Source organism: Vipera ursinii (assembly GCF_947247035.1).
Source record: "Vipera ursinii genome assembly, chromosome: 5".
Classification (NCBI taxonomy): domain Eukaryota; kingdom Metazoa; phylum Chordata; class Lepidosauria; order Squamata; family Viperidae; genus Vipera; species Vipera ursinii.
This window is the reverse complement of record NC_139518.1, coordinates 41,310,248-41,332,017: the sequence shown is the minus strand read 5'-3', so window position 1 is coordinate 41,332,017 and position 21,770 is coordinate 41,310,248. Positions and strand designations below refer to the sequence as shown.

General features: G+C 38.6%; 1 protein-coding gene and 1 long non-coding RNA gene across 3 annotated transcripts in view; one reads left to right on the top strand and one right to left on the bottom strand.

Moving 5' to 3' along the window:
• Positions 1 to 16,989: 16,989 nt before the first annotated feature.
• LOC310641061 lies at positions 16,990 to 18,020 on the bottom strand. Its single transcript, XR_014492661.1, has 2 exons — positions 17,901 to 18,020; positions 16,990 to 17,414 (listed from the first exon to the last, which is right to left on the bottom strand). It is a non-coding gene; the product is annotated as an uncharacterized lncRNA (long non-coding RNA).
• PPP2R3A (protein phosphatase 2 regulatory subunit B''alpha) overlaps positions 17,408 to 21,770 on the top strand; it is a 34,561-nt gene continuing 30,198 nt past the window's right edge. Inside the window, exon 1 of one of the 2 annotated variants that reach the window (XM_083363718.1) lies at positions 17,408 to 19,628. In XM_083363718.1, the coding sequence (XP_083219844.1) occupies positions 17,607 to 19,628 (2,022 nt within the window). In that variant the 5' untranslated portion in view covers positions 17,408 to 17,606. Of the gene's footprint in view, positions 19,629 to 20,756; positions 21,134 to 21,770 lie in introns of those variants that run through there. The other variant, XM_083363719.1, reaches the window with a different exon arrangement.

Sequence of the window (21,770 nt, the reverse complement as noted above, 5' to 3'; positions counted from 1 at the left end):
CTTCTTTCTCCAAAGTTATATCATATTTCCCTTCTTTCCATAATATATGATTTCCAGTAATAATAATCAAATCCATAAAGTACCACTTTCAGCAAAAAGTGTTGCTATCTCTGCTAGTTCTGTCATCTTCGCCAACCATTCCTCCACTATAGATATTGCAGAATCTTTCCATTTTTACACATATAATAATCTCATAGCAGACTACCCAACGAGAAAATTTTTGATTTTGGACTTCCCCTAAGATGGTATGCTAAACAGCAGGGAAATTTGTTTCTCTGCTGATAAAAAGCTGATTTTGCTGCTAAAGTGAGTTCTTTGCAGCCAGCTCCCTAAATCTGAATGGGAGCAGCTAGCAGCAGATAACGCTGAGACCATGGACTTTCCTGAGAAGAGGAATCTTGAGGATTGCAATTCCCCTAAAAGCGGTCAGAGAGTCCGGTCCCCATCTTTCCTTTCAGCTGTTCAGTTTCTTTAAGCACATCTGAGTTTTAGCTGCACAGTTTGAATTTCCTTTTTTTAATCTTGCTTTTTGTTTTAAAAGTTAATTGACTGGTTTAAGGCTGATTTACTTCAACTTGATGGATTTTAAGGTGAAGTCTGTAAGTCTGTAATGTTTTTTCACTGTTTCTGCTGTTCTGAATTACTTTCACTTTCACGGTATGGAAATCAGTAGCTCCCATATCTGGAAAGGAACTATTTATGTCTGGTTGTGAATGCCCAGTTACAGGACTATATTAAAAATGCAAACAGTGTACTAACTTAAAGATAACGCCCTCTGGGAAGCCTTTGAAAAAAGAATGCTTTTAAACCTACAACTTCAAATTTAAAAGTTCGATAAAATAACAAGAGTTTTAAAATCAACCTAAAGAGGATATTCAAGCAACTGTAGCCAAATCAAGCTCACTACTGGATGGATTGGAATTTAAATTGCTGTTGGCTGATTTAAAGGAAAAGGACTTTGGTTTGGAAACTGCAGGTTCATTGGAGAAGGCTGAAGGAGATATGAATTCTACAAATCTGGAGTTAACAGAATTGACAAGTAATGAACTGGACTTTCTTAAGAAGACTGATGATTATTGGGGAATGTATTTACTATATCTAACTGGAAAACAATTTGCATTGGGTCTTGTTTTGGGAAAACGGGTCAACAACAGAGATCCCTCATTAGCCCAACAGCTGTCATTCTGCTCATATCCTTAAAGAGCTGGATACAAAAGATGAAGGATAACAAAAACAGGAGGAACCAACCAATCACTATCATGTGCTGGACATGCAAAATCAGGATAGCATTATTCAATAGTGAGAAGGAGGCAATAGAAGCAGAATAATCTACTATTCTGTAGATTCAAAGAATAGTAGATTCAAAGATATGTAGATACCACTTTCATTTATTAGTTCAGAAAAGTCCTCAATAGAAAATAGTGAACTGGATGAAATGGAAAAGTCCCTAATTTACAGTTTTTCTCTCTGACATACTGTTTCTTTGCTTCTAACAGTCAGAGGAAACGGTGATGTGGTCTTATGGTGGTTTTACATTTTCGGGGTGTTAAATACCTGCCCCTCAAAATCCTTCCAAACTATTGGATTCATCCTAGCAATTTATTTGAGCGCTTTTAATAAAACGCCTGGCAAATTATAAAGAAATCTCCAAAAGACAGCCTGGATGTATAATAATAAGTTGGAAGGGACCTTGGAGGTCATCTAGTCCAACCCCCTGCTCAGGCAGGAAACCCTATACCATTTCAGACAAGTGGCTGGCCAGTCTCTTCTTAAAAACTTCCAGTGTTGAGTTTATCCAGAACAAGTATAGGGTTAAGAAGTTTTATGTAGCATTTGAATAAGTCTTCTTTCTTTTTTTTCTTTTTTTATTTTAGTTTCTTTATATATATTTAATATTACTAAGGCTTGTTTTATCCTATATAAGCTAGAGAGTGATGGATTTTAGAGTTTATAGTTGTTAGTATATGATTGTTTATGATTGCTTTTTATATATATATACCTTGTATTTAGCTCTGGGAAGTGGGGGGGGAGGGGGGGAGGGGGGAGAGGTAGGGGGGGAGAAGGGAGGGGGAGGGGGTTTTTAAAGAAAAATTGTATGTTAAAACTTTTCAATAAAAAAAAAACTTCCAGTGTTGGAGCATTCACCACTTCTGGAGGCAGGTTGTTCCACTGGTTAATTGTTCTGTCAGGAAGTTTCTCCTTAGTTCTAGGTTGCTTCTCTCCTTGACTAGTTTCCATCCGTTGCTTCTTGTCCTGCTTTCAGGTGCTTTGGAGAATAGCTTGACTCCCTCTTCTTTGTGGTAGCCCCTGAGATATTGGAACACTGCTATCATGTCACCCCTCACCCTTCTCTTTATTAAACTACACATACCCAATTCCAGCAACCGTTCCCTATATGTTTTAGCCTCCAGTCCCCCAATCATCTTTGTTGCTCTTCTCTGTACTCTTTCTAGAGTCTCAACATCTTTTTTACATCATGGTGACCAAAACTGGATGCAGTATTCCAGGTGTGGCCTTACCAAGGCATTGTAAAGTGGTATTAGTACTTCACGTGATCTTGATTCTATCCCTCTGTTAATGCAGCCTAGCACTGTGTTGGCTTTTTTGGCAGCTGCAGCACACTGCTGGCTCATATTTAAGTGATTGTCCACTAGGACTCTGAGATCTCTCTCACAGTTGCTACTATTGATCAAGGTACCACCTATACTATACCTGTGCATTTGATTTTTCCTGCCTAAATGTAGAACCTTACGTTTTTCACAATTGAATTTCATTTTGTTAGATAGCACCCAGTGTTCGAGTCTGTCCAGATCCTCCTGTATCTTAAGCCTATCTTCTGGAGTATTGGCTATTCCTGCCAGCTTGGTGTCGTCTGCAAATTTGATGAGTTCCCCTTCTATCCTCTCATCCAAATCATTGATGAAGACGTTGAAGAGCACTGGGCCCAGAACAGAGCCCTGGGGCACCCCACTACACACTTCCTTCCATGTAGATGCAGATCCATTAAGGACCACACGCTGAGTACGGCCTGTCAGCCAGCTACGAATCCATCTGGTGGTGATGCTGTCTAACCCACATTTTTCTATCTTATCAAGTAGTAGGTTGTGATCTACTTTATCAAATACCTTACTGAAGTCCAAGTAAATTATATCTACAGCATTCCTCTGGTCCACTAGTTTTGTCACTTGGTCAAAGAATGCAATAAGGTTTGTCTGGCATGATCTGTTTTTGACAAACCCATGTTGGCTTTTAGTGATAACTTTGTTCGCATCAAGGTGTTCGCTGATTTGTTGTTTGATTATCTTTTCCAGAATCTTCCCAGGTATTGAGGTCAGGCTGATAGGTCTGTTGTTTCCTGGATCTATTTTTTCCCCTTTTTTGAAGATAGGAACTACATCAGCTCTCTTCTAGTCCTCTGGTAGTTCCCCAGTGCTCCAGGATCTTTGAAAAATACAGTTCAGTGGTTCTGAGATCACGTCTGCCAGTTCCTTGAGAACCTTGGGGTGTAATCCGTCTGGTCCTGGTGATTTGAACTCGTCTAGGCTGGACAGGTGCTCAATTACCATTTTCTTGCCTATCTTAACTTGCGTTTCTATTCTGTTTTTTATGGCACTGGTTTTGGTAGGTTGGACTGTTTTTTCCCTTTGTGTAAAGACAGATGCAAAAAACAAGTTAAATAGTTCTGCTTTCTCCCTGTTGCTTGTCACCTTCTTGCCACTTTCCCCCACTAATGGACCAATCATTTCCTTAACTTTTTTCTTGTTTCTTATATGTTGAAAGAAGCTCTTTTTTATTTTTGACTTTGGTCGCAAGCCTTAGTTCATTTTGATTCTTAGCTTCTCTCACTTCATCTTTGCAGGTACGGGCTGTTTGCTGATATTCTGCCTTAGTTATGTGCCCCTCTTTCCACTTCTTATACTTGTCCTTTTTATCTTTCAGTTTATCAGAGAGTTCTTTATGCAGCCATGCTGGTTTCTTTTGAAAGCTGTTATTTTTCTTCTTTGTTGGTATTGTGCTAGACTGGGCCTTTATTATCTCACTTTTCAAAATTTCCCAAGCTTCTTGAGTTGTTTTCCCCTTTAGGATTCTCATCCATGGAATTCTTCCCAAGGTCTCCTCTTTTAAAGTCCACGACTCTAGTTTGGCTGTATTCTATTGCTTGTGCTTCCATAATGTTGAATTCCAATATTGTATGATCACTTCCCCCCAAGGTCCCTGTGGCTTCAACACTTTCTATAATTTCATCTCTGTTAGTGAGAATTAAATCCAATATGGCTAATCCCCTAGTTCCCTTCTCTACTTTTTGAGAGAGAAAGTTGTCTGCTAGGTTTGTCAGGAATCTGTTAGATCTTCCACTTGCTGCAGAATTTGTCTCCCAGTTGATATCACGGTAATTAAAGTCCCCCATTACTATTGTGATGCGCTTCCTACATACCTTAGTTAACTGACTAGCAAAAAGTTCATCTATTTCTTCTGCTTGGTTGGGCGGCCTATAGTATACACCTATGGCAATGTCGGGACGCGGTGGCTCAGTGGGTTAGGACGCTGAGCTTGTCGATCAGAAGGTCGGCAGTTTGGCGGGTCGAATCCCGAGTGCCGCGTAGCAGAGTGAGCGCCTGTTACTCGTCCCAGCTTCTGCCAACCTAGCAGTTCGAAAGCACGTAAAAATGCAAGTAGAAAAATAGGAACCACTGCGGTGGGAAGGTAACAGCGTTCCGTGCGCCTTTGGCGTCTAGTCATGCTGGCCACATGACCACGGAGACGTCCTCGGACAAGCGCTGGCTCTTCGGCTTTGAAACGGAGATGAGCACCGGCCCCTAGAGTCGGAAACGACTAGCACGCATGTGCGGGGGAACCTTTACCTTTACCTTTACCTTTTATGGCAATGTCATTTTTCCCCCTTTTATATTGACCCAAATACATTCAAGTTTACAGTTTTCATCACTGTTGTGCTCTATTTCTGTAGAGATAAAGTTATTTCTTTGTAATGACTTACAAAGCCCTACATGGCATGGGTCCAGATTATTTTATTTATTTATTTATTTTAATTCCATTTATATCCCGCCCTTCTCCGAAGACTCAGGGCGGCTTTACAAACTTAGCAGTAGCCTTCATTCTATGTATATGCCTGCTTATTAGGGCTTTCACACACACCCCAAGCAGCATTATTACCTACGGCAACACCTGCGGCCGGCGTCAACTTCCCTCCGTCCAGTGCGCTCCCACAGAGAGGGCCTCCTCAGGGTGCCTCCGCTCAAAGAATGCCGATTGGTGGCCCCCAGGGGGAGGGAGTTCTCTGTGGACGCGTCAGACCTGTGGAACCGCTTGCCGGTTGAGCTGCTGATGGCCCCCGACCTTTGCTCCTTCCAGTGCGATCTAAAAATGTATTTATTTGAGCAATCTGACCTGGTCTGATGGGTTAGGGTTGGGGTTTTAAATATGTTCTTAATTATTGTTTTAAATTTTTAATTTGGGCATTATATTTAATTGTATTTTAACTTTTATATTCTGTTTTTTATATTTATTGCCCTGTATACCGCCCTGAGTCCTTCGGGAGAAGGGCGGTATAAAAATATAATTAAATAAAAATAAAAAATAAATAAAATATATAGAGAGCAACTCCACCTCCTCTTTTGTTTAGTCTGTTTCTTTTAAATAATTTAAATCCCTCTAGCTGTGTATTACATGGACCAGTCCAAATCTTATTTCTGCATATACTATTATTCACATTCTTTACTCAACTTAATTTATATAGCTTTGTTTAATGGAATAAAGAACTAGAGCCAACTTCAGCCTGTGGGGATGAAGCTGATGAATGCACAACATGGGTGCGGTAGCAGTAACTATGAGGCAAAGAGAGTGAGACATAAGGACTTTGTAAGGGAAGAGCCCTGGAGCTTTGGAATCAGAGACAGGAAACTGCAGCTGGCATTTCAGAAATGCCAGACCTAAGGGTTCATAATCTTGGCTCAATGTGCCACAATCATGTGGTTTAAAAGTGGAGAATAAAGACATTATTTTCTTTTTCCTTTCTGGTTTCTTAATCTTTCAAGAATGTTTTAATACTTTCCACTGCAAGATAGCAAGGCCAAAGATGAGATCAACATTTCTGTTAATGTCAAGGGCGTTAGTCTTTTGTTTTAAACCTCCTCCTAAAACCGAACTTTCACAAGAATTCCCTTCCTAAATCCCAGGAACCTCAGAAGCGATTGTCTGTGGCTCTTCCCAGGCAGGACAAGCAAAGAACAAATTCGGGCTTCTGTTACGGTACACAGAAAAACAATCTCAGGCGGGCAGAAAAACAATCTCAGGCGGGAGCTGCGCAGGCTAGCGCTAAAATGAGCCTCAGCCCTCTTGGCAGGGAAATACCACCGCCTCCTCTCCTTCCCATCTCCACTGAAGTGCGCTCTGTGGGCGCCCCTTTCGTAGTGTGGAAGGGACGGGAAAAGAAGCAGAGCCTCTCGCAGCCAGAGGGTGGAGGAAGGAGGAGGGTTGAAGCTGAGTAATTTGATACAGCAGACGAGTACAGCCTCAGAGCTTTGGAAAATATAACAATTGTTTAAATACTTTCCCTTTTTGGTGTTTTTGAGGTAAGTTTTCTACCATACGTGTCTTGCAATTAACACATCAGAGCACCACTATTTATCACAAGCCAGAATAAAGGCAGAATAGAGATCAGCACAAGGGACAACTATAGGGAGCCACATAAATGATTTTTGAAGAATCTAGAGACAGTTACAACAAAATATTCAAAAAATACGTTAAGCCTGAGAAACAGGGAAAGCATCAAGAAGAGACTTACTCCTTCCTGCCTCTCTAGGTATTAAGAGGGAGAAAAGAAAAAATGCAGTCAAGCTTGCAAGATTCTGTTATGACAGTCTATTTCAATATGCTATAGTTCTAATCATTTTCTGGAGTCTGTTTCTTGATCTGTCAACTTTGAAGGGCTAATAACAGCACATTTAATGCTGGTATAGCTTTCTGATTAAGATGGGTAGAGAGCTGTAGAAAGCCCTTAAATTGTAAAGGTTTCTAGCGTAGTGTATTGAGCAACCACTGCCACTGTGGGGCATTCGATTACTGATATTTTAGCACATATTTAGAAAATGGGGTTTGATCCATTCAGCCTTCTATTGTAGCGTTGCATCCCAGCGCAATACCAAAGTTTGTTTCTAAATACTTAACTACACATCAACGATGTGCAATTTTTCCTCACTCGCGTTAGAAGCGCATGTTTCTAAAACGCAATTGTCAATAGATGGCGTACCAGGATTAAGCACACGAATTCCTTATCTGTTTCTCTCGTTCACTTTGCCAAGGACAAATTCTGACAGGTGGTTTTACCGTTACGCATGCGCACGCCGGCCTCTATTTCCCCCCCCCCCCCAATTGGCTCAACGCCCAAACATCCGAAAGTCGAGTTGGCGCATCCCGTTTCACGCTTCTCCTCGTCCCGATATTCTGTAAACAGGTGGGAGTAAATTACCTACTTCCGGAAATAATCCCTCCCTCCCTTCAACAAGTCGTCGCCACGCATGCGTGTTGCTCGCTGCCGAAGAAACTGCTTTTTTCCCCCCTCCCTATTCGCTATTTCAACGGACGGGATGTAGTTGCTCGCTTCCTTCCTTCCTTCCTTCCATCTCCCCCGGCGATGTGGGCGCGCTCGGAGGAGGCGGCGGCAGCAGCGGGAGCAGCACTCACAGTCATCGCAGCAGTGCTGGCACCCGCTCTTGCGCGGGGTTGAAGGGCTGGTGCCATTGGCGTGCGTCAAGATGGCGTGCGTGCTGGAGACACCGCTCCGCATGAGTATCCTGTCGGTAAGTGCAGGCCCGCAGCAGCAACGGCGAGGCTAGGACTTCTGCTTCCTGGCGAAGGAAGTCCGCGGCGTCAGGGCTTCCGTTTGGCGGTCTTCTTTCTCCCTTCCCTTGGCCGGGGGAAGCGGGGTTGGTCCTCTGGGTCCGGCTGGGCGAGTGAAGGACTACCTTCTTAGGTGGCTCGTAGCGAGTCCCGCCCTCCTGGAAGCTCGTCTTCCACCCCCCCCCCCTTCTTGCAGCTAACCGGAGGGAGAAGGAGAGCCTTGGCTGCTGCTTTTCGCCTTGAGGTGGGCTGGGGAGATTGGGGGATGTCCAACTGCTGGACTTTTCCTCTGAAGGAAGTACAATTGCTAACCCCCGCTGCGTTATTTTCTGGGTTAAGGTGTCACGGGGGTAAGAACAGTAGCAGCTCTCGTCTTATATCCGTAGATTTCGAGGAAGCGAATGGGTTTTTTATTGCATTTTTCCTCTTTATTAGTTTTAGGAAGTAAAAAATCTGGCAGAATTTTTTCTCCATAGAAGTTCTGATATTTTTATTAGAGTGGGAAAAACACGTATAAGTAATTGATTTAGTTTTAGATTTAATTTTCTAAATGCCTGATTTATTTCCTAGTGTTGAATCTGAACACAATTAGAGGGGCATTCCGCAGAAGTCTAGAAAAAAAGTTATAGCAGTTGCAAGTTCCACCTGCTGTAGTTTCCTATTTTGCTCAGCTGTTAATTGTACAGTACAATTCTTTTTTTTTTTGTAGCCGGTTACAGTGAAGTTTCATTGAGTTAGTTTTTTAGTATAGACACACACAGAAAACACACACACTTTCTCGCACACAGAGTATATGCACTAAAAAGTATATTCCACTCTGATACAAGTAGTCCCATAAGTCTTGTTTAGCCAGTCTGTATTTGCATCTGTTAAGGTTGGATTTCCACTTTCTGTAGTGCTGTAGGTTGGGTGGGGAGGAGATGATTATGCTGCTCTGCTCTAGCTACTTCAGTGTCGCTTATAAATGTGGCTGTATCTGTGAAAAGGATATTTAAGAAATGTGTTGCTTTAAACATGATTTTGTTAGGATTCTGTCTTTGCAAAAATCGATTATCTTGTAAATTGGATATGTTCCAATGCTTTGAAAGGCTGATAATGAAGTGTGGAAGTCTTGGGTCTGTACATTTTCTTTACACCTAACATCCATTGAAAAAAGAAGAAAAAGTTAGTTTGTACTATGGACAATATTTCTGCAGCAAACCACAGTGTTTTATGTATATATGTTTGTGTGAGTATGATTATAGAATAGTTTTTTGTGTTAAAATTTGTAGTCAAGTTTCTAAATAAGGGACTGCAAGGAAAGCTTCATTTAATGAACTGATTTCAGGAATGGGTTTTGTTATTCTTGATCATCCATTGAATCAGAGTATACAATCCATGTTGAAATATTTCTACCTATAGAAGCAGAATGATATTTTTTAAAATTTGATTTATCTCAGGATATGGATTTGGCAACATCCCTAAAAGAAGCTGTCTTAAATCTCGATAATTAAGTGCTAAAATATTAGTGCTAAACATTTAGTGCTAAAATATTAGCTTTATTATTGAAAAAATATTTCAAATCTGTAATGTCAGCAGTTGATATAGAATAATATCTTCAACAGCTCCCCATAAACACTTTTGGTTTTGAGAGTAGGCACATTTATATATAAAAATGTATTTTTATCAGGCAAAGGAGATAATTAGAAGAATCTGCTCCTGTGTTGGAGAAATAATAGAATCACTGATTAGAAAATTATAAATTAGGAGAGTAAATTCTACCAAACAGTGACTATATGAGTCTGTATGAAGCTATATGAGTCCAGAGATAGGTGTTTTTCTCTTATTTTGGATGAGATATTTCACCAGAAGGAGCTGACCAACTTGGAATCCTCCTAAACTCAGGAGTCCTGGTTGAACAGCAGACAGAGGCTATAGCCGTGATGGCTTTTGCACAATTATATATTGAATGCCATATATGACCTTTCTGGATGAGGAAGCTTTATTTTGTCACTCTCGACCTTGTCACCTTTAGGTAGATCAGTGTAATGCACTCTACATGGGACTATCCTTGCCCTTCTGAAATCTTCTGACCTTCTGGTGTAACATATAGCAGCCTGTGTAATTATTGGTACCCCAAAATTTGCCTATGTAACATCACAGATTATGGGAGCTGCACCAGTTGTTATATAACTTCCTTGTGTAATTCAAGATGCTGGTTGTCTTCTTTAAAGCCCTTTACGAATGCCTCTAGAAAGGCCGCCTCCAAGCGGAATCTGTTCATCAATTTGACAAAGATCCCATAATTGAAGGAATACAATTTTCAGGACCCCCGAAAAGTCATTTGAAGACAAGTAAGATGCTGCCCTGAATAGTAATGCATTGGTCATCAGTTGTAGTTGTAGTAATGTTATTTTTAATCTTCCAAATGTCACGTTGTAAGTCTCTGGAGTCTAGAAATGAAGTGGCATGTAAGTTGTAATAAATGAAAGTCAAATTTCCTTGAAAGCAAGTATTGAATTTCCTGTAAATCAATGTAATTCTAAGAATAATGTTAATGAAGAAAAGTCATGTCTTTGTTCAAGTGGACCAGTAGCAAGTCTGAGCATATTTGGCTAGTGTTACATGTGAATGAAAGATGCACTGTACTGCTACTTATAAAAGTCAGTATGGATAGACCTGCTTGAAAGCACAATTTTTCTAAACATTATTTGCCTAGATCAGGGTAGGCAACCTTGGCTCTTTTATGACTTGTAGACTTCAATACCCAGAATTCCTGAACTAGACATGCTTACTCGGGAACTCTGGGAGTTGAAGTCCACAAGTCATAAAAGAGCCAAGGTTGCCTACCCCGGCCTAGATCTAGAGATTTACAGCAGTGCTTGTAAAAAATAGACTTTTCTTTGCCTGTGTTGCTTATGTCAGCTCTTTACTGAGTAATTAGAGCGTGGTACAAAAGCATAGTGATTTTTCCCCAGAATGCTCAAACCCATTTTTTCTTGACTGCTTACAGAAAATACTTGGTGATGAATATTGGGAGACAAACTGTTCTACTTCGGGGAAAGACTTCCTTCTTAAGGATTCAAAAAAATGATGTTAATACATTACTGTGTTTAATGAACAAAACACTTCAACTGCTGGGATAGTTTTTAATAAGTATAACAGCTTCCTAGAGGCCTAGGACAAACCACAATAGTGTTATATACATTATGACTTCACACAAATTCTGCACATTGTGTAACCCAGACATGTCAAACTCGTGAAGTCACGTGACGTCGTGCAACGTATCGGACGGTTTTGCCATTGCCGGCAATGGGGTGGGCGCAGCTTCCGGATGACGCGTCCAGATTGTGTGCCGGCAGTTTGACACCCCTGGTGTAACCTATCAATTGTATTATGATGCGAATGGCATGTAGTACATAATTTGTATAGTAGCATTGGGATGTGACTGATGTCACTTTCACCTTTTTTGCTCCTGTACCCATGTCAATGACATTTTTGTCAAAAAAAAAATAAGCCATAGAGAGGCAAAGAATAAAATGTTTCTCTGCTCACTCTGTGCCATGATTTTGTATAATCAGGTATCGTTCACCTGCATTTTTTCAAGACTACTTGTTTACAGGACGTTTTTAGCTGCATCATTTTGGTTGACTTCCTATTCTTTTTTCAGGCCTATGATATCTTTGTATCATAAATTAAACCGGAACTGTATGCAGTACTTCAGGTGCAGACATAGGGATTTGTATTCAGACATTACATTGTTGGCTTTTTAATTATTTTTTTGAACATCCTTATGCAGTTGCCTTTTTTGTCAACCACTGCATACAGAGTTGTTATCATTACTGAGCAGTTGCGGGCCAGGTGGCATACAAGTTTAAAGCTAATATTATTTTTTCTTGTTAATTATAGCCAATAATGTTTTCTTGGAAGCTTTGTGGAAGTGGATTGCCATTGCCTTCTTCCAAAAAGATTTTTGTTTTTAGTATTATAAAAGCCTTATTTTGCTGATAAGGACTTTTGCTATCAATATCAAAACATTGCTTTCTCTTCCTTCATGCCCCTCCCACTTTTAAGTTTGAGAAATTTGGATGAGTACAAGAGGAAGCAGAAGAGAGGAATGATTCATTGATAGCGAAATTCTGTATAACATAAAATCTAATCCCTACATGCGATTAAGTTCATTTTGAATTGTATCACAAGTGAATAGAACTTTCAATATTTCAAGAACCTGTTAGCTATTATTTCCAAAATTATTCTTTTTAATACTGGTATATAATTAAGAATGGGTAGATGAATAATTGTTCATCTATTGTTCAACTGTTAGAGATTGGAAATCTTTATTACTAATCATACCGAAATTAATTTCAGTCCATTCCTGTTTCTTTTCTTAGTTTGTTATTGCTGGTATCCATTCAATTCAAAAATTTTGTGCTTATTTTTTAATTGAAATGATTATTTTTGCATTACTACTACATTGTATTTTGGTATTTCTCTGATAAGAAATTGTTGTCACTATCCCAATAAAATGAGCTTAAAAAATAACTCCTGTCAGAACACAGAGACCAGCTTGCTTAACTATTCTTTCTGACTTTCCCATAAACCTTTCTACAAGTATTTCCATATTTATTGGGGGATTTTGTTATAACTGGCTAAATAAGGAAGGAGAGAAGCTCCTTAAATTAGTATGAAATTTTGAATAAATAGAGTCCAGTTTTATTGAATAACATACCAGTAGAGCTGAGGACTGCGCCTGACCTCCGTTCATTCCGCCGGGACCTGAAGACCTGGCTCTTCGAGCTCTCTGGCCCAGGCTGAGGATTAATCTTATTTTAACTGGGGTTTTATTTATGCAGGGACAAATATATATATATATATATATATATATATATATATATATATATATATATATATATATATATATATATTAAATTTGTTTTTAACTTTTGTATCTTGGTTTTTTAATCACCCTGTAAACCGCCCTGAGTCCTTCGGGAAAGGGCGGTATATAAATGTAATAAAATAAATAAATAAATAAATAAAATATTCCAAAATATTTATATCCTTAGGGTTCAGATTTGTTACAAATAAGTATTACTGCTTCAGAGTCTTGCTTTCTTGAAATTGTAAACATGTATATCGCTGATGGACCTCAAATGTATTTGCTTACAGGAAGTTACAGCAAGTAGTCGCCATTATGTTGACAGATTATTTGATCCTGATCCTCAAAAAGTTCTTCAGGGTGTCATGTAAGTTTTGGAAACTTTTTTGCTATTGTGCCTTTAAATTGTTAGCTTTGTTTGAATCATTTTCATTACTTGCTTTTTATACTACAACAAAAACTATGTATTTGAGGTATTACTAATGAAATATGCTCAGTTACTATTTTTGTTAACGTATTAACAAAATAAATTTCTTTACTTAACTTTCCACGCATGGCAGTTTCAGTATTTTTGGTTTGATTTCTAAATCTTGTCTGCCATTTTGTACAACTGATATTAATGTATTTTTCCTGCCTGCATAGTATTCACCTTCACATCTGAGGAGAATTCCCCAGTGTTTTAAAAGATACAAATTAAGATACATTTGCTACATATTACAAATTTAAACTAAAAGTAATGTCCATCTTAAATTGAATCATGAATTTAAAATTATGCATATATTTTGTCTTAACACTTGAAAAATGAGCATCTGATATATACATTATTAGAATTTAGATGTAGTATTAAAAGCATAATTCAACATGATTACAATAAAATTCATCAGTGGTTATAAGAAATTATTGGAAGTTTCTGTTTAAGCACAGTACATTATGTGTAATGTGATGATAATCATAATAGTTTCATAAAACAAATGAATTTTAAAAAGTATGGCTTGATTGTGATTTAAGCAGCTCCAGTATGTCCTACCATCTGACCTCAACCAAGTTCATTTAATCGTGTGTGTGTGTGTGTGTGTGTGTAAAATCCTACCACAGAAATGCCATAATATACTGTGTTTCCACAATATTCTAACTTAAAAGCACACTTTGCTTGTTTTAGCAAATATTAGCAATATTCTCATTATATTACAAGAATTAATAAAATACATAATATATATGCCAAAAGCGCACTTTGCTTGTTTGCATGGTTTAACTTAGGACAGACATGTCAAACACAAGGCCCGGGGGCCGGATCCGGCCCGCGAAGTGGGTTCATGCGGCCCGCGAAGCCATCCTGGAAAGAGTGAGGGAATGGCCCCTGCTGCCTTGGCCCTGGCCCAGAGACCCTCCTCCTGCCAGAGACCCCCAGATCTGTCCCACTCCTGCCCAGGCCCCCATAGGCACCCTTGATGCGAACGATGTAGGGCTGGCCATGCCCACCCAGTAGACCAGGGGTCTTCAAACTCGGCCCTTTTATGACTCATGGACTTCAACTCCCAGAATTCATCAGCCAGCATGCCTGGCTGAGAAATTCTGGGAGTTGAAGTCCATGAGTCATAAAAGGGCCGAGTTTGAAGACCTCTGCAGTAGACCATATGCACTCTAGCCACGCCCACCCAGTAGGCCACACCCACCCTGGCCACACCCACCCGGCCCTCTGAGGGCAACCGCAATGCTGATGCGGCCCTCAATGAAATTGAGTTTGACACCCCTGACTTAGGATGTCTTGTGAACCCAGATAGTATTGTTTGTAACTCGTGATTTATGATGTAGTATAAACCAGCCAATTATGTTTTATTCAGTACTAAGCAGCTCATAGCTTGAGATGTTTGATCACAGCCATAGAGAATACGTGCTAGCTCTTGCTGCTGTTATATACCATTTCCCTTCATTTTGGATGGAAATCTCTAATCATTTTGGCTTCATCCTTAGGCCAATGAATCACACTGCAGTTGAAACAATCTGCGGATCTGCTAGACTTTAGGAAGCATTGCCCTAGAGCAGGGGTGTCAAACTGCCAGCCCACGGGCCAGATGCGTCATGTGGAAGCCGCGCCCACCCCATTGCCGGGAATGGCAAAATTGTCCCGATACGTTGTGTGACGTCATGTGACGTCACGAGTTTGACATGTCTGCCCTAGAGAACTTACTGAAAGTCAAGACTTTAAGGCAAGATGTACAACAGAAGGAGATTCTATAGGGTCATATTAAGTAGTTGTTCAAAACTATAACATAACAGAAAGAGCAACTACGTTGTCCTTTCATTTACAGAAAGAAGAAACTGTTAGGATCCTGAAAATGGTTTCATGGTTATGATAGCACCTTAGAGCCTATGGTGGGGATCCTAGGTTCAGGAAGAAAGAGAAAATGAATGAAGTTACAGATGATTCATCTATGACCACAGTCATCCTATCCGTCTGCAGAAAATGAGTACAAGGAGGAAATAGCAGCTGCAAATTTGCTTGCTGTACCCAAACAGCAGAGCTCAGTGTTCCCTTTGCTGCTTTTCAGTATCTGGTGGCATTGTAGAGACAGGATATGTTACTATTTATTGTTTGTGTTTAATCAAGTTGCCTTACCAGCAACAGCTGCTCATCGGCTGCTTTTCTTTCAAAATAAACTTGATGACATTAAGGATGCTTTTCTAAAAATGTGTGCAACTATTACTTAACATAGATTATTTGAATCAGTAAGAATACATCTAATGCATGAATAGTGGGAAATGAGATAAAAAAGGACTAAGTACATGAAGTCTATTGGATAAAGATAATCTAAAAAATATGTTAGAGTAGTGTAAAACACATAGTTTTGTGACACAGTAAATCGGATTTGGATCCTGGAGACAGTTCAAGTTGTATAGCTACTTAGTTAGATGCTTGGGCAGGCTATTTATTAACTTTCAGCTCTTTATCTGTAAAAAGAAAAAAAGTTCCCAGAACCAGTTTCTTGGGAATGAATTAGAATAAAATCTGTAAATTAAAATGTAAGATTAACATTCCTGTATTATTAGAATAATGTGTTTAATTGGCAGCCTAGAAACTAGAAGACTATGAGTTCAGGTTCTGCCTTATGAAAGCCAGCTGACTGGCTTTGGGCCAGTCACTCACTCACTCACTCTCACCTCACCGGGTTGTTGTGCAGAAAATTTGAGGAGGAGTTTGGGTTCCTTTATAAAATATTTATAAAAATAATAAAGACGGAATATAAGTTAAATAATCCTAATGCTTGAATCAAGCAGGCTGGGGGCTGGGCAGCATTGCGCTTCTTTCCAGCTTCACGCCGCCCAGCCCAGCCTCTCAGCGCTGTGAGAGTGCTCTGCTGCCTGCTGAAACTGGGCAGGCTGGGGGCTGGGCAGCGTTACGCAGGTAACGTCGACTCTCATGCTGCTTGCAACGTCCCCTCCCCCAGAGCCCACCAAGTGGATATGTGAAGTAGGCAAGGGCCATTTGCTGGCCACTTCCAGGCGATGGTGCATTTCTCCATTCCTCACAAAGGGTGATACCTCCTTAGCGTGCATCCAGGGGGCGAGGCTGATGCGGCAGGGGCCAGTCCCTTGCTGTTTCCAGGATGGCCTTGAGCTGAGACTGAATGCATTCCAGCATGGATGGCCACCACAAAATTGTACATTGGCTTCTGGGCTGGGACCAAGGCACCAGGGGTCATTCCCTCGCTGTTTCCAGGATGGCTTCGCGGGTCACATGAAACCACTTTGCAGGCCGGATGTGGCCTGTGGGCCTTGTGTTTGACATGTCTGGACTATACCTTTGGGTATAAGGTGAGTGGAGCAGTGTGCCTTTCTCTGCTCAGAAGACTCAGGCCATTTTCAACCTCCCGTCTTAAAAAGATGTGGAGTGGCAAGAATTTAATCTCTCTACCCCTTGAATCATTGAGGCAACAGGTTGTCTGTAGATGTTGGTAGTAATAGTCATGACTGGGAAATGAAATCTGGATCTTAGACAAGAATAATTTTCACGTCTTCATTTAGTGAATAAACTAAAATTAATTCAACTCCATGTGCCTAATAGCAATAGTTATTAGCTATTAAACTGTGTATTTGATTAATTTGTTTTATCTATTATTTATTTTATGTGTAGCTCACATGGTATAATGGTTATTATCTTATGAAGTTTGCCTGAGTTTTCTGAGAAGATAGCATTAGCAATTAGTGTAGTTTTTAATCATTAAATCTGCATAAGAAAGGAAATAGATTTTTTTGAATTTATACAGTACATGGAAGATTTCTTAAACATGTATTTTTCCCATTAATGATATAAATTGATAGCATTATCTTGGCACTAGATAAGGATCAACAGAATTCAAGAGGGGTTGGGTTTGGTCCATTTGTGCCTAGGTAGAAACTTTAGGCTGATTCTTATTTTGACTCTGTCCCCAGGTTTTGCCACTCCTTCTCCTGCAATGCTTATCTGACGTTAGTAGCAATATCTAAAGTTAGGCTCGAAATTTGTTTACTAACAACGTTTGTTATTGCAGGCATCTTCCACGCCAATGAAGGAGGTGGATCATTTGACCATGTTACTTGCTTTTATTTTCTCCATGAGATCTGAAGTTCAGAGGAAGTTTGGACAAAACATTCAAGAGATATTTTTTTCCTCATTTTCTCAACAGTGGATTAACATTCTTCATTTCTACTTCTAACATTGCTATTGAGAGAAGAAATCAATTGTTCATCAGTACAACATTTTTAGTGTGGGAATATTTACTATTATCTAAAAGACAATTATACATTATGCTGGACATTTTAATTTTTTGTAGATTGTTGTCTGCAATCTTTTAATTCTTGACAATGTATTGATTTTAGTACATTTACAACAAAACCACATCAGTGCTTATAGATGTATGAATATGAGATTTTAAAAGAGGGTAAAGTGATTGTTCTCTTAAGCCATTTCAGAGTGCAACAAATTGAAATTCTTATCATGGCAGCAAACTATAAAAGAGTAATAACAACAGTGAATTGTTACAGCAGTGTTATAATAGATAATCAGCTTCATAATGTTGTGCATTATTGCACAGGGACATGTCAAGTATTCAAACAAGGAATTATGTGCATAGTGGCCCACCACAGTGTTTGTGCAAAACTAATTAAAGTTTCTACACCTAATTTTAGAAATTCAGATTTGACCCACAGATTTTCGATGCCTGAAAATTCCATTGCTTTGTCCGGGGATGAAGATTATCATCAGCTCCTTCCTAGTAATCCAAAACTTAAAAAAGGATCTTCTGTTCAAAGCAGCGGAAATCTGAAAGATATCACTGAAGAAGCCATAAATCTTGCTAGTGGAAAAATAAAAGAATTCTCATTTGAAAAACTAAGGAATTCTTCAAATCAAGCAAACTATAGAAAAGGAAGAAAAGTTAAGTCAGACCCATTCAGTAGAAGATCACTAGATTTTGACTTGATTAGTGGACATTTCAGCAGTGATGAAACTTTGTTCCCTCCTAATGGCATTCTAAATAATTGTTCTCATGAAGAAAAATGGCAGGGCAACAGTACCCCAGTTAAGGGAAGTGAGAGTTCTATATTTCCTTTGCCTATAGAAACTTTTTCTGATGGCAGTTTTATAACACAAATTTTGGAAAAGCACAAACTGGATGGTTCTTCCAGTGGAGATATTAAGATGTGCTTAGATATCTTGCTAAAATGCTCAGAGGACTTGAAGAAATGTACAGATATAATAAAGCATTGCATTAAGAAGAAATCTTCAGGTAATGTCAGTAGCGGAAATAATAGTGAGTCACTGGCCAATTCTGAAATAATCTACATGAATTTAATGACAAGATTTTCTTCCTACCTTAAACAGTTGCCTTTTGAATTTAGACATCCTGGTGACATCGTAGAACTGATTAGTAGTTTGTCTGCTTTGGAGCAATCTCATTTCTCCCCAATATTTGGTAATGAGCAACCACCAAGATATGAAGATGTTGTAACTTCTGCATCATCTGTAGCAAAGCAGCCATTTACCTCTAACTTAAAAAGAATTCAGGATAATAATGATACAAGTTCCTCAACCAACCTTATTCAAGTCCCCAGTGTAGATATTTCCTCAAATGCATTGCAGAACAATATAGATTCTAGAAATGATTCTCATGTACTATCTCAGTTACAATTTCTAAATCCATCAGATTGCGTTTTTCCCACAGAATATCTCTATATTGTAGAAGAATCAGATGGAAAAAAACTAAGGGGAAATGCATCAAGTGTTAAGAGTAAAACAATATGGGGAAATTCAGAGAGCAACCAGGAGCAAGCTGAATGTTTAAATCCTTCTTTGGAACTTACTAAAACTTCACATACTGTTGCACAGCCTCTATCAAAGGGTGAGCTCTCCATTTCAGCAGATTCCTTTGATCAAACCTTTAACTATAATGTTCAGATCCCTAAAGAAGAGCCTAGAAAAAACAATCAAGAAGAGATAGACAAACTTTTGTTGGACTTGGAGAATTTTTCACAAAAAATGGAAATTACACTGAGAGAAACTAATGTTGAGCAGAGTGATCCTAGATATTTGAAAAGCAGTGGTTTAACCCATGAAAACAAAGGCAAAGATTGTTTTCCTGAAGACAAAAGCATGCCTTCTTCCTTATCAAAACTTGTAGAAATCAATGGTCATAAAATGGATGAAGATGACAAAACTCTTTTATTGCGTATTTTGGAGAGTATTGAAGACTTTGCCCAAGAACTAGTAGAATTCCAATTGGGCAAAGGAAGCTTATCGAAAGAGAAAGAAGTGATGCATATTCTTCAGGAAACTTTAGCCACGCCTTCCATTACAGTTGACAAGCAGAGCTGCATAGATACAGTGAAGAAAAAAACTGTCTCACCATTAATTCAACAGATGCCAGAGGTTATCAAGGTAAGATTGCAGGGATTTTTCACCTAATGCTTGAACCCATTCATACAAAAATAATGTTCTATAGAAATACTGTAACAGAAAATTATTTACATGTCATTGAATTTTTCACTCTTTATAGTAGATTGGAAATTGCCACAAGTCCAAACTTTCTTGTGCACAGTACAAAAATAGACATAGCTTGTCATGTGTGAAAACCACGCAGAATTCACTGGAGTTGGGAGGCCAATAAACTTAAATAAATTTAAAAATAAAATAAAAGCACAGGTAAATCTGTTAGTCATTTGTATGACACTTTAAGAATAAACATGCTTATATTCATTTCACTTCCATTTTTACATAATCATTGGTTTAAATAATTATTTAATTATCCCATTTTCAATCCAAGTTTCCAAAAAAAGAAGGGGTTGCTGCCATTTTTAAATGAAATTGTTCCAAAGTGCCTGTTTTTTATGAGAATTGAAATCAGTTTTAATACTTTTCCCCCAAAGGCCCAAATATGTCTAACGCTCCCTCCAATAGGTTTGGTAAATCAAGATTTCATTTATATTTAGGATATCAAGGATGACAATTTGCATAATTGGGTCTTTTTTGTTCTTACATGAAATTAAATACATTCTCTGGATTTCAATTACTGTACCGATTTTGGTAGCTCCATTCTAATTTAATTTGATCTAATTTAAAAAGCACATTTTTAAAAGCTCTGATCCTAGGAAAGAGGTCTACTTTAAAGTGTTGTTGTCTTATTGACAAACGTCTCTTAGAAGGAAGCTCTATTTTTTAATCACATGAAACAAAAAAACTAAAAGAGACTTCAAACTTTTTTATATTATACTCTAATCAGAAAAGTCTGTGCTTTTATTGTGGCATCTGTAGATTATGGTTTTGATTTCATTTGAGATTGATATTTAAATTTGCACCTAAAGTTTCACCATGGAACATCATAAAATATATATCTTGGAAGGTGATATATTTAGCTACCTCTGCAATAAGTCTAACTTTAGCACCACTGCTAGTAGTGTGGTGGATGCCTCCCTTCCCACAATACCTCTGCTCTGTTACCAGCCAAGGACAGATTGTCTGTCATGTAGCCAGCAGGGACAGATTCTGGTGTAGATTATACTTCTTGATAAATAATTGGTAAAAAGCATCCAGAGATCTTTGTGCTCAGGGATTCTTCAAATATCAAAAAATGGCCTTGGGATGAGATATAGACAATTCTTTCTGGGAATAAAAAGACAAGGTATGTTTCACTTAGAAGTTCTTGAACCCCAGCCCCCTCTCACACAAACAAATCAAGAAACTAGTTGAAGTGATACCTCAAAAGGACTTTACATCTTTGCTGGGAAGAACAATTTTCTGAGGAAGTAACAAAAATGATGATCAAGGATAGATCTCTGCGAAGGGACCCTGATTTACGAGGAGAGCTAGCTTTCCTTGCAAAAGGCTGTGATTTTGTTCTTCCATCCCGGTTCAAGAAGAGGTTGAAGTCATTCCAGCAAGCCCAGGTTTGAATGTGCTTTATTTTTCCTTCTTATTTGTTATCTCTGTTTTAGATCAATGGTTAGAATGGTTTCTTGCTTAGGCTTCTCTATTTTCAGAAGGTTATTTGCACCAAATACCTATTGGTTTAAAAATAGATCTTCCAAGCTTAGTATATAAATATCTTGTTGGTAAATAAAAGGAAACATGTATTTTTTTCTTTTGGTATTTTCTTCTTGAAGGTGAAAAGGTTTACGGTAAATAAATAAATATTATTACCATAGTAGAACATGGTAACAAATTGACTTCTGTTTCCTTTAAAAAGAAAAACGTAATGGTCCTGAAAATTTCTATTTATTGTATATGTTACCAGCAATGTGTGACAAGCTGGCATTGTATAGAGTGTCTAAGAAATCTATTAAATGTGTGACATTTTTGGGCAAAGAATGAAATGTCTGTATTATTTTAATATGCTGTATACTTTTCCTAGGTATGATATATAATACTAGGCATTGTGCAGAATGATAAGAATTATTTAGGCAAAGTCATGAAAAGGATTAGGGTTAGGAACTTAGAACCCTAACACTAACCCTTTATTGAAAAGACATGTATGAAAATGAAAGAAAAAATGCAAAATAAAGGACATTTTTACTGAAAAATGTA